We start from the raw sequence: 12,455 nt of genomic DNA on the forward strand, positions 1-12,455 counted from the left end.
AGGTTAATTGGTCTCTCCAAATTGCCCCTAGGTGTGAGTGTGTGTGCATGGTTGTGTGTCCTGTGTGTCTCTGTGTTGCCCTGCGACAGACTGGCGACCTGTCCAGGGKKKACCCCRCCTCTCGCCCGAAACGTTGGCTGGAGATGGGCACCAGCACCTCCTGACCCCACTGAGGGAAAAAGGGTGCAAGAAAATGGATGGATGGATGAGTTATCAATGCTTCAGTTACAAAAGGACTCAGTTTCATCAAATAAAAATAGGGCTTATTCTTTTCCCTTTTTATCTTAAACCATCTCCATCAGCTGGGTTTGCAGTGAAGGTAATTCTGCTTCAGCAACACTTTGTGATAATCCACTTATTGAGAAGAAAATTCATTTAACCTGGAGAATAACTTTTAATATGATTGGCAGTTTCTCAGAGCTCATGACGCAGATTAGAAGCAGTTAAAATGTCGAAGAGAATCTCGTTTGTTGACATTCATGGCTTTGCATTGCTGGAATTTCTGATGCAAAAACTCCTCCAAACTCCATTTGGGTTGCAAAGATGAGGTCCGTGCAGCGGCACGGCGGCCGGTCAGACACTAGACCTGAAACTGGAGCGCCAACCCCGAGGAAAACCCGTGTGCACGTTAATCTGCAGGGAGGAAGATGATGTCAGCAGAAGTTCTCAGCCGAGACGTAGTCGTGTCAGAATTAAAGTGACAACGTAAGGGGAAAAACACCTTCGGACAAAACAGTTCCTGGTTTTCTCTAAATGTTCTGGGAAGAAACAACTTTATGTAAAGCAGAGCTTCAGAAACTGGTTTGTAATCTGGAAGTCATTCTTCTTGAACCAATAAGAATCTTCTTCAGTCCAATTAAAATTCTAAAATACTTCATTGCATTTGAAAATGGCTCCAAACAGATTCGCAACTATGCAACCGTACATCTTTGAAAGGCATTAGTAGAGCCTCCAGCACAAACAAGAATGCAGCAAGTGGTTTCTGGATGGCAAGACAACAACAAAACACTCGTCTTTGCCAGCAGCCATTGTACAGCAGTAAACCCAGCTGACCAAACATGCAGGAGTTCCACTGGGGTTGCTGGGTAATGGGCTAGACTTCGCCGGGGTTGCTAGGTAACGGGGTTGCTAGGTGAAGCGCAGATGCTGACTGTGACTTTACATGTTGGAGGTTTTTGAAACGCCTCATATTCCAGACACACAAAAAACATGAACTTGCTGCCAAAAACCGTCTTGGTGGCGTTTTTTTTTTTTTTTTTAAGTGCTTGTGTTGTTTTTGGAAGTGGTAGAAACTCAAAATGAAACTAGAAAAATGTTTTTTAAAAAAGTGAATTTTGCATGTCTCTCTTAAATACGACCCTGATTCCCTAGTTCACCACAGAGACATGATTAATAGTCGTTTTAGAGTTTTTGACCATAACTGTTCTGTCATTGTTTGACTTATTTTGGTTTATGTGATTGATTCAGCTTTGTGCTAGAGTTGCATGACGTTTCCTGACAGTCAGGAGTAACCAGAAGTTGGTCGTTTTTTTCCGGTTCGGGATCAGAAAGACTCCTGACTCTTACCTTGGGAACCTGATGGATGTCGAAGAGTTGGGGGAGTTTTAAGCTCAGCAGGTCTGTTGGCAGCCTGATGGCGCCCCGGCCCCGCTGACACACCTCCCTGAGCCTGGCACGCCCCCGGCGGCAGAACACCAACCAGACTGGATAGTCAAACACCGGGATTCTGCTGCCCCGCTCCTGGCTACCGGGCTCCCATTTCAAGCAGCGGCCCCAGCCCTGGCTCCACCCGACGGCGCTGCTGGCCCCGATTCCCCTCCACACGGGAAACACTGCAGGATACAATGAACACAGTAAGAATCAAAGCCGGTTTTCCTCCCAAACACAGTCAGGTTGGTTTTGATCCTCCCTGTGGTGAACGGCAGCCAACAGAAACAAATCTTCCTCATTCTCCAAGCTGCACAGCTTCTCTCCAGCGTTCAAGTTCATGTGACAGAGTCCTTCAGAGAGACATGTTTGTTGACTGCAGCAGAACAATCTCTTATTGTGGCTGCTCTCCAGACCCTCCCTCCCACACACCGATGGGAAGAATGAGCGGCTCTGTCGAACAGGATTCGCCGGTGATCAGACGCAGAGCGTGCAGCAACATGTTTACGAGGAGCATTCCTTACACGTCTTCAGAGATACAAGCTTGGATCTCAGACGAGCTTCGCTGTCTGACTGATGCACAAATCTTCCCTAACAGACTTATCACCAAACAGCAACACGCACGGTTTTTACACTAAAAATAATTATTATGTGCCCAATAAAATGGTCTTCAAAATGTACAAATCTCTCCAGGAATTTATCTACAAGTAAAAAAAGCTTCTGATTATATTGTAGTAAATGATAAATCATCATCACTTAATAGTAATTAAATGAGCTTAATCATCATTTAACTAAATGAATAAATTCCATTAAATTAATTGGAATCCATCGTTATAATAAATTCCAATTAATGATGTTTAAAACGCTCTAAAATTGTCCTTATTGTTGACAGTTTTACTCTTTTGCCCACTGTTAGTTCAATAAAAACAAATAAATCTGAAAATATAATTACATTGTGCAGTTTTAGTGATATAAATCACTTCTCCTCGTTACTCGTGTCTTAAAGAAGCGCATTACAAATGAGAATGTTATTAAAGAGCATCATTTGTGTTTGGAGGTATATAAATGCTGTGTCACAGCAACAGTTACCTAAAAATGATGAAATAACTGACTCACTTTTACTGTGACGATGGTAAAATATTGGGATAAAACTTTACGTCCACATCACAGATCAGCTGCTTTTTTTATTCGTTGTAACTGCAGAAACTTTAACGTAGCAAAAAAAAACCACCAGACATCTTATTTCAAATTATTCACGATTAAGGCTGACAGCAAAACCAGAAGTAAAATATTTAAATGGGAACACTGGTTGGTGTTGACCCGACCAGAACCCACGCTGAATAAACCTGCTGACCCGTCAGAGTGTGTGTCCTCAGACTGACAGGATAAAACATTTCCTCAAACTCTGAAGTTCCCGCCTCACCGGGGTCCCCGGGTCCCCTGGACCTAGGAGCCCCTCGCCGTCTGCAGAAACCCAGCTGCAGGATCTGGCCTACTAACAGGGACAAAGTGAGCTTTGTGGCCTGAAGCCTTCAGAGGCCAGACGATGGCTGCAACACTCTGAATGGGATGGAAATGAGGCAACACACACACACACACACACACACACACACACACACACGTTCTGCCAACACAAAACATCTTCAAGAGATGCACACACACTCTGGCACAAATCCTGAGTTCTTCACAGTATCCATTAGAGCCTGAGGTAATAATTAAAGAGTCTGACCTCTGAATTGGCATCAAGGACAACAGATTTTTGAAGTTTGAACATGTCGTCTTTGTTTGTGATAATATTTAAATATCCAAAGATAATTGGAGAACATCCAGAGGCTTAGAAGTAAAAACAAAAACCTTATTCTATCAGAAAACACTCTGACACCATGACCTCCACTGATCAAGAAAAATTAGAACCAGTTAAACTTAGGCTGGGCGATATGGCTAAAAAACCTTTCATGATATAAACGTTTTAGATCAGTCAATATAAATAATTATTAGTTTTAAATATCTGAAATACTGAAAAACTGGTGGCCTGATCTTTCCTGTTTTATCCAGTTTTCTGTTTGTTTTTAAGCGATGATGAGGAACGATGGAGAAACCTGAAACACAAGTCACTCAACATGTTGTTGCTAGGTAACCAAAGAGCGAGTTGATGCTACCAGCCTTGCTAAGCTAGCTGTGAGAGGTTGAGCAGCCTACATTTCCCAGAATGCTGTTCGGCTCTGAATCAGATTTCAGTGAATATTCTTAAATATTCCATCAGATGTATTATCTATTGATATTGATCAAGTGTCTATTACAATATATATTGTTGTTGATTTACCATCCAGCCCTAGTTAAACATAAACTAAATTATTATAATAATTTTTAAACCTTTTTCAAACCTTCACATAACTCCCTAAAAGGGGTTCTAACCAGTCTACGAGAAAATCTGATTTAAAATGTATCATCTCTAAATTAAACTGAATTCTATGCAGAAAACATAAAAATAAATGTACTTTTCTGTCAAAACAGGCGATATTTCATGCTAAAGAGGTTAAATGAACTCAGATAATCCATCATGTGCATGAAACAAAAGAAAATACATTTTCTTTTGTTCGTCTGCCCTCCATCTGAGACCCGTCGCCTCCCCGGCTCATGATCTCATCATGTGACCTCCTTCAATGAACGTCTTTATGGGTCTGAATCTGGCAAAGAGATGGGTCTGCAGAGAGCATGCTGCCCGCCCACACACACACACACACACACACACACACACACACACACACACACCCACACCCACACCCACACACACTGGCTCTGCCAGGACAACTCCCTCGTCTCAATCCTTGGGCTGAAGTTTGGAAAATTCCACCGTTCTGCTGGAACACGTCCAGTCTGGAGCAGAACGATTACCGCGTGTGGAGCTCAGTAACCTCAGCCCGTTAAATTAACACCATCAGGAGCTTGTTTCCACATGCTGCAGTCACCTGTCAGATTGCACAGCCTAACCTGTTTGTTTCCCAGCAGGTGAGTAGAAGTCAACAGAAAAAAAACGACTCTAAACAACAAAAGCAAAATTTGATTGTCAAGCCGGGCACAAAGTTTCCATGTTGGATTTTCTTTTAATTCAAGTATCGTCTGAAAACAACGACCAGAACCCACGCTGGAACTCTTTGGCTCAGAGGGCCGTTTTCAAGAAAAAATGAAAGTTACTTTCATTTCTGTTTTACTTTGAATGCAAAAACAAAACTTCCAATTTTTTAACTACAACCCCGGGCCAAAACATAAAGGTCACACACACTAATATTTCAGAAGGTTAAACTGTGTAATCAGGTGATTATCAGAACTGAATGCTAATTATTGCATTCAGGTAGAAAGACACTAGGACAGAGCTAATGTGGTTCAAACATTTTACACGTCATAAAAAACTTCTGCGCGACACAAAAGTAGTCGTTTCATATTGAAATGCAAAAAACGGTCAGTTTCATTAACTAAATGTTGCTTTGGGAGGAGACAACCCATTTTTATTTTCTTCCATTTTTAGCCAGAAAACAAAAATACGATCTGAGTAAATAAGATCTTTAAAAAATGTTTGAATTTAACAAAGTTTAGTAAATCAATTTAATGCAGAACAACCGGATGAGTAGTTTTCTACTGACTTTGAATTTAAAAAGGAAAGCAAAGCGTATGATTATTAAGAGGTGAAAAAGTTTTGTTTTCATTTTATGTGGACATAATGTGGGAAAAAAAATATATTGCAGCTTATTAATGGACATTAGTTTTGAATTCAACACATTACTACCCTCCTTCTGCTTTTTACTAAACTCAACACAATTATTATTAGAGAATAATCTGTTTGCTGATGCATTTACAGACCAGAAAAAGTTTGAATTTTTGGTGCAGATTGCACCATCAGTGTATTATACGTTTTATGCAACCTGAAGGAAAAAAGACACTTAATTACACCAGGTAAGATGGTGACTATTCAGAACTTCTCCACATAAACCCCCAAAATAACAATTAGAGAAAAAAGGCCTCCAATCACTCATTTGAATCTGAACAGATGAGGAAAAATAAACCACCAGTAAACCGCTGAACCCCGACTGATTGACGCGACTTTTGGAAACGTTCACAAGCATGACAGCAGGTCACGATCTGACTTTCATCTTCTGTTCCCTTTGCTTCCTCAGGCTGAAGCCATGTAGGAGTATTCCCACCACCGCTGCTCCTTCCTGTTCACCACCTTCCTGCAAACCGTCAGCGTCTCATGTGAAAAGCTCTGTAATGTTATGCAACAGCACCAGCTATTCTGGAAAGATGAGTTCATCTTCGAGACCAGCGAGTTTTAAAATCAAAAATATATTTTTCAGCCGAATCGGACACCAAATCTGTGTTTTTGTTTCATTTAAGGCATTTATGAACACTCTGAATGATGTAATAAGGGAGTCAGTAAGTCCCGAGAGAGAACAGGGTGTCAAAAAGAAACAAGTCTCTGCTCATTGCTCAACATCCATGAAGTCACAGTTTTAAACAAACACTCAACTGGGAGAGTTCAAGGGATTTAACAGCTCCAGAAAAAACAAAACTCTTTGTCTTCATATGGAAGAGATGCTACTGCAGTTTTATTTGGTAATTTAAACACGTTAGTGCTTTAAATTTAGAGTTCTGTATAACTTAAAAAAAAAGTCCTTAGAAATTTAGTTTTCCAACACTAAAACTTCTAACATTATGGAAAAATACAAGCTGGAAAGAGTCGTCATGCAGCTCAAACGAAGTTGTCTCAGCCCAGTTAAATGTGTTTATCGCTTTCTTTCCCTTCCCACTTATTAAACTGCAATTTAAAGGAATTTGGGCGGAAAAACAGGGGCGACAGACTACCAGAGACTTACAGCTGGAAAACTTAAACTATAAGGAAGCTAATTAAAATCCTCTTGAGCTTTTTTTTTTTAAAAAAAAGGTGAACCGACGTACCGCGGCGTTTCTCCTCCATTCTGGGGTTGACAGAGCCTTCGTCCCGCTAACAGACAGCTGGGCTGGGCTGGGCTGAGCTGGGCTGGGTGTCCTCCGCTCTCCGCGGCTCCGTTTAATTGTGTAAGGCCCGAACATCCACAGCTGCTTTTCTTTTGTCTCTTGTCCCGGCCCAGCCAATAGGAAGCGCCGTACGGTGCTCACGTGGATCTCCGCAGGAACAACAAGAGCCATGTGTTCCAGTAGCGATGGGAATTCCAGCTCTCTTCCAGGAGCCACAACTTTCGGCTCGCTTGCGACTGGAAAAGAGCCGGTTCTTTCCGCTCCTGAACGGTTCTTCAGGTAGTGCAATCAGTTGCAGTCTCGAGTTTGTTCCGCCATGTTTCTTCTATCGAGATGAGTCCAGATTGTTTGAGGAACTTGTTCCTAAATATCCTCTTATCTTGTCAACTTTTTCATTTTTCATTGACTTAAAAATCACCTTCCAGTTAGCGCCTCAACGTTTTAAAAACAGTTTAATGATGTGATCAAGTTTTACTCCGAGATTTTAGTTCAACACATTTGCAGAAAGGTCCTAAGAATGGAATTGTGAAATGGGAAAGTTTCTCAACATCGATCCAAAAGTTAAAAGCCTTCAGCTGATCCCATCGCTGCAGCAAGAGTTCTGACTAAAATTAAAAAGAGAGATAATTTCCCCCCTATTTTAGCTTCCCTTCATTGATTCCCTTGATAAAGCAGTTAAATCGGTTTGGGTTATCCTGAGGTTTATAGGTTTAGGCTACTGGAGGATAAACTGACCACTTTTTCTCACTTTCTTCTTATGCTACTCTTCATTTTGCATTACCTAACTTTTCTGTTTTCTCCGTTATTTTTCTCTTCATAGAAGCTGCACCTGGTCTGGCGTTTTGTTAGCTGTGATACCTTCCTGGAGGAGGGAATTAAACCAGATAACTGCCTCTCCTGAACATAGAAAATAATCCTGTTATTCTTCTTTTGCGTGTATCTGCATTGTCTTCTCAAACCCTTCGGTCGCTGGTGGCAGATGACTGCTCGTACCGAGCCAGGTTCTGGTTCTGCTGGAGGTTTCTTCCTGTGTACAGGGGAGTTGTTCCTCTCCACTGTCGCCCCATACATGCTCAGAATGAGAGTTTGGTGTAAAGCTAATACCACAATGCAAGCAATTTTCTGCTGTCGCCAAGAAAAGTGAATGACTGGATGCAATCTGCTGAGTTTCCTTAAATAGAAACTTTTTAAAACTACTTTGAATAATTACAACATTTGTTGTGTATTGGCGCTACATGAATAAAAATTAATTTATTATTAGGACTTTATTGTCATAGTTTTCTGACTTAATTCTCATAATATGAAAAAAAAACAGTTCTTAGTCTGTCTCTAATACATAATGTCGTATATCAATAAAAAAAAAAAAGTAAAAATATAAGAAACATTTTCTCTAACTTGTAAACCACTGAGCTAAACATTGTGAAGCTAATCTGGTGGAGACATTTTCCCAGACCTCTCTAACAGGTTAATAACCTGGAAGCTGGTTCTGAAAGGCAGCTGTTCATTTCAACATTCGCCTCTAAAAGCAACACCTCCTTTCAAATAACCTGTTCTCCTTTTCTCATTAGGATGGCATGCAGAAGGCAGAGCGAGTGCTGCTCTGATCGAGAAGAATATAACTCAATGGGTCGCTTCAGTGATCAGTTCTAGAAAAAAAAATGAAACAAAATGTCTCTTTGGACAAGCTATTGTCCGCTGTCTCTCTGGATGTTATCAGTTACAACAATCAGTTTTTAGAGAAAAACACAGCAGTCATTCAGAGAGTTATGATACAATGAGTTCATATGAATAAAAAATTAAGTTTTTCATGGTTAACTCAAATTAAAATCCTAAATTCTTGTACATTATTGCATCACAGAGCACCAAACAATTGGTTTCTTTGTGATGAGTTTACAGAGGTGACAGGTCAAATTCCTCCAGCTGGACAATCACAATATTGATAATTATTGACTCCTCTTTATCTGAATCTGAATTAGACCATATAACTACAATTTTCATGAACAGATGTGGAGGGAACCAGTCTGTTTTGTAATGTGTCTTGAGGTTGGAAGATGTAAACAGCTACAATTCAACTGAACTTTCATTGTCTGACATTTTCTTGTCCCACTCTGTGAGCGTTCACATTAAACCTGAGGGACGCTCCTTTTGTCCAGAGAGGACATCCTGTTTGATTCTCTGCTGCGTAAACTTCCAGCCCTCACTCGCCTTATTATATTTCTGAAGTCTTGTTTGAGTTCATGTCTTTGTTGCAGAAAGAAAAACTGTTATTTTTGCCTCACTTCTTCAGATTAAGCTTGGATAGCTGTATCTGTTTCCTTTATTAATTTAAAACCCGCAGACAGTAAAGCTGCAGAACACACCACACATGTTGGATAAACAGAAAATAATTATAAAAGTTTAAATGAATCGCAAAAGAATAATTTTGCACATTTTCCTTCATTATTAAAATCCCAACACACTTGGATTAACTCGACTACGACGTGGCCTACTTTTACACCAGACTTTCTCAGTGGTTTAGTAATAATCTCATTATTGATTTTTTCTATGTTTTACCTAATTATTTCATTGTTATACTGCATGAATGTCCCTTTTCATGACAGGAAGGTTTGTGAAAGAAATTCATGAGGAAAACTCAATTAAATTTGCAGGATTTATAGAAAAGCTTTGTCAAAGTAAAATAAAAGTGTTCATAGATTTGCTTTGATCTGACTTAAAATTACAGAAATTGAACCAGCATGACGTTTAGAGAAAGATTAAATGTTGTATAAGTATTTATGCAGTCTCTGATCTTTACCATAATCTGTCCAGGAGGTGCCGGAGCTGCAGCTGCTAATAACTTATGTTGCACAATAGTTGATATTTGCTGGTTTCTGTCTGTGTTGAATCCTGTCTCACTCCAACAGAGATGCAGATGACCGCTTAAAGTTGCTGCATTTCCATTACAGATGTGCTCACAGCTTTGTCAATATTCTGCTAATGTTGAAAAAACACAATTTCGCACGCAATTAAAATCACATGTGAACAAGTTTGTTCACATGATAAGTCATTAAAAACATGCCGTGCCTCAAACCACTTCCTGTCTTCCTCTTTGTGGTTTGCGGCAGTAGTAACATCTGGTTGTTGGTCATGTGACTGGTGTGATGCAAAAAGATGTTGCAAAATACATCTATTTTAATACAGCCAACAAAAAAAAACCCACCTCAGTTGGTTTGTTTCCATTAATTAGTTTATGAATTGTGCAGCTACTGAGACAGGTTCTGGTTCTGCTGGAGGTTTCTTCCTGTTAAAGGGGAGTTTTCCTTTCCTCTGTCGTCATATGCTTGTTCTGTGAGAAGTACTGTTATAAAGTTAACTTGTTGAAAACAACAATCCACTGTCGCAACGCTAGGAATAATTGCAGCAAAGTCCAACCATTCAGCTTCAAACTGTTTATCAAAAGTTTGATAAACACCTCAAAGTTCCCGCAGGACAACAATAAATAGCCAGAATATGCAAAATGCTGCAAGTGTGTAGACCAAATGACAAGTCTGCAGCAAATTGGTGTTTGCAGATAATCTGGATTGAATTTCTTTCTTCTTCTTCTTTTTGTTTTTTGTGTTTTTAGATCTTTCAGCCTACTTCAGACATGTTATGTCTTAAGGGCCTTTTTCCCTTTAACAAATTGAATCAACATCTGAAGCTACCATTTTTGTCTATGTTAACACTTGATCAAAAATATACAGTCAAGTGCGAAAAATGTGGTAAAAATACAAAATTAATAAATCTGCCAAGATAAACTTTCACGACGCTACATAAAAATGTTTGTTCGGCTTATTCTTTAAGACTATAACTGGTTAGTGAAGCCTAATCAAACAGTGTCCAACTGTAGCATAAAAGCTGGTTGCGTAAACAAATCCTAAACTAGGACGCGCAGCGCAAAGAGTGCGCCAAACTGTTTTCTATAGTTCTTTCCTGTTCTGACACAAACTCGCTTCGGAGGGGAAGATAAAGCTGCGGGGGCCTGTGTGGGAGAACAGGGGAGTGAATTCCCTGTAACATTACACAGTTCTTCGAAAGACAACAACAGAGAGCGGCCAGGACGGCTGCCGAACCGGGATCTGAACTCAGAAGTCTGGTCCGATCTGATCATCCGAGCGCACAGAGGGGAGGGGAGGTTTTCTGATCTAAAGTCTTCCCTTCATCCAAAACAGCCCAACCCATTCCATTCTTCTCCTGTCTCCCCCCCGATCATTCCTGCTGCAAATGAAACATCACCGGAGCCCCAAATGCCCGGATCCCACCTCCCTGCGCTGGGAATCTTCTTCCATTGGATGCGGGGGGGAAAATGGAAGCTCGTTTTTTTTTTTTTTTTTTTTCTCGATCAGGCGCAGAAAAGTTTCTACATTTTCTACAAACAGTGAGTTGAGACAGAAAACTAAAAACGGAGAAGTCACTTACGCATGAACTCCAAGCAGGCGAGACATTTCCCGAGCGCCAGCACCGACCCCTGCGTGGACATTTCTCAGGCGGAAAACGGGCTGTCCCCGGCCGGGTTGTAATTCTAATAATCTCTCATCCCGTCCCAGCGGCAGCAGCAGCCGAGTCCGGTCCGTCCACACCAGAAGTCCCGGCAGACCCGCGGCCCCCAAAAGCTGGGTCACTGAGGCTTCCCAGCAAAAACAAAAAAAAGAAAAAACCCAAAACAAAAAACTCCCAAACTGGGCCAGCAGCACCGGTGCCAGCCGTCTTCTGTGTCTCTGCTGCCTGTCAGGGGATCTGGTTATTTATTCTGTGTGCTCGGTCAGCGCTGGGCACCGGGCCTGCAGAGGGACAGAGGGGCGCTCAATGAGGGGCAGCGGGGAGAAAAGAAAGGGAGGAATGGCACAGAGAGACCCAGATTCAGAGAAAGGAGGAAAGGGGCCCTTGGGAGAATTTACACGAGGAGCTTATTCACGTTAACTGGAGGAATGTCAGGGCTGCGCTCAGTTTTTACTCTGGAAACTGTTCAGTCTGCAGGAAAATCTCTATTCCAGCCTCAACTTTCCCTTTTTCCTCCAACGCAGAACTGGACTATTAATGTGGATATTGATCATTTTGGAATAACTTTGCATTAACAGATGTTTTTGATTTTTTTTTTTTGTGTGCAAAATTTGTAACTTCAGCCACGATAACATTCAGCGTTTATGCACCACAAATCTGAAACAAACGTCCAGAAAACCGCAAAACAGCTGAAACACTGAGATCCAAATCAAGACTGAAAATCCACCTGTTGAGAGCTGCTGTTGAACCATAACAAAAGGAACATTACAAAATGTCTGATGTGTCTGATGATTCTAATGATGCCACTTGACAAAATACAATATCTGTTATGGAGCTTCACAACTGTTTACTAAATCATGTTTTTGTTAAACAGACAGATTGGTAGATTAATAACATAGTGAACTTAATGTTAGTTTAATGCTTTTTTTCATTCAAAGTTATTGCTTTACTTATATTTTCTATTTGTGTGGTTTATTATTTGTCTATGTCACCAATTCAAATATGAAGTTCTTGTAATTACAGTGGTTAAACACCCAATCAGGATTATGCTGCCAGCTTGTTGGTGGATACAAAAAGGTGTGTAGTTGTAGCTAAAAACATCTCATTATTTAATTCCTTCAGTTTAAAATGAACATGTCGCATGTTGACTTAAATATTTAGCATGAAAATAAGAATCTCCTGTTCTACCCCTCAAGTCAGTTTCCTATATCATAAGTATTCAGAGTCACATCAAACTTTTGACCATGAATGTCTAATTTGAACACTTCAAATATTAC

At 40.6% G+C, this 12,455-nt stretch overlaps 1 protein-coding gene across 2 annotated transcripts in view; it reads right to left on the reverse strand.

The window, feature by feature from the left end:
* paqr6 (progestin and adipoQ receptor family member VI) overlaps positions 1-11,973 on the reverse strand; it is a 22,157-nt gene extending 10,184 nt beyond the window's left edge. Inside the window, exons 1-2 of one of the 2 annotated variants that reach the window (XM_008430750.2) lie at positions 11,098-11,973; positions 1,567-1,832 (exon numbers count right to left, since the gene is read on the reverse strand). In XM_008430750.2, coding sequence (XP_008428972.1) covers positions 1,567-1,832; positions 11,098-11,158 — 327 coding nt within the window. In that variant the 5' untranslated portion in view covers positions 11,159-11,973. Of the gene's footprint in view, positions 1-1,566; positions 1,833-6,600; positions 6,726-11,097 lie in introns of those variants that run through there. The other variant, XM_008430751.2, reaches the window with a different exon arrangement.
* Positions 11,974-12,455: the final 482 nt, after the last annotated feature.

Source organism: Poecilia reticulata, linkage group LG16 (genome assembly GCF_000633615.1).
Source record: "Poecilia reticulata strain Guanapo linkage group LG16, Guppy_female_1.0+MT, whole genome shotgun sequence".
Classification (NCBI taxonomy): Eukaryota; Metazoa; Chordata; class Actinopteri; order Cyprinodontiformes; family Poeciliidae; genus Poecilia; species Poecilia reticulata.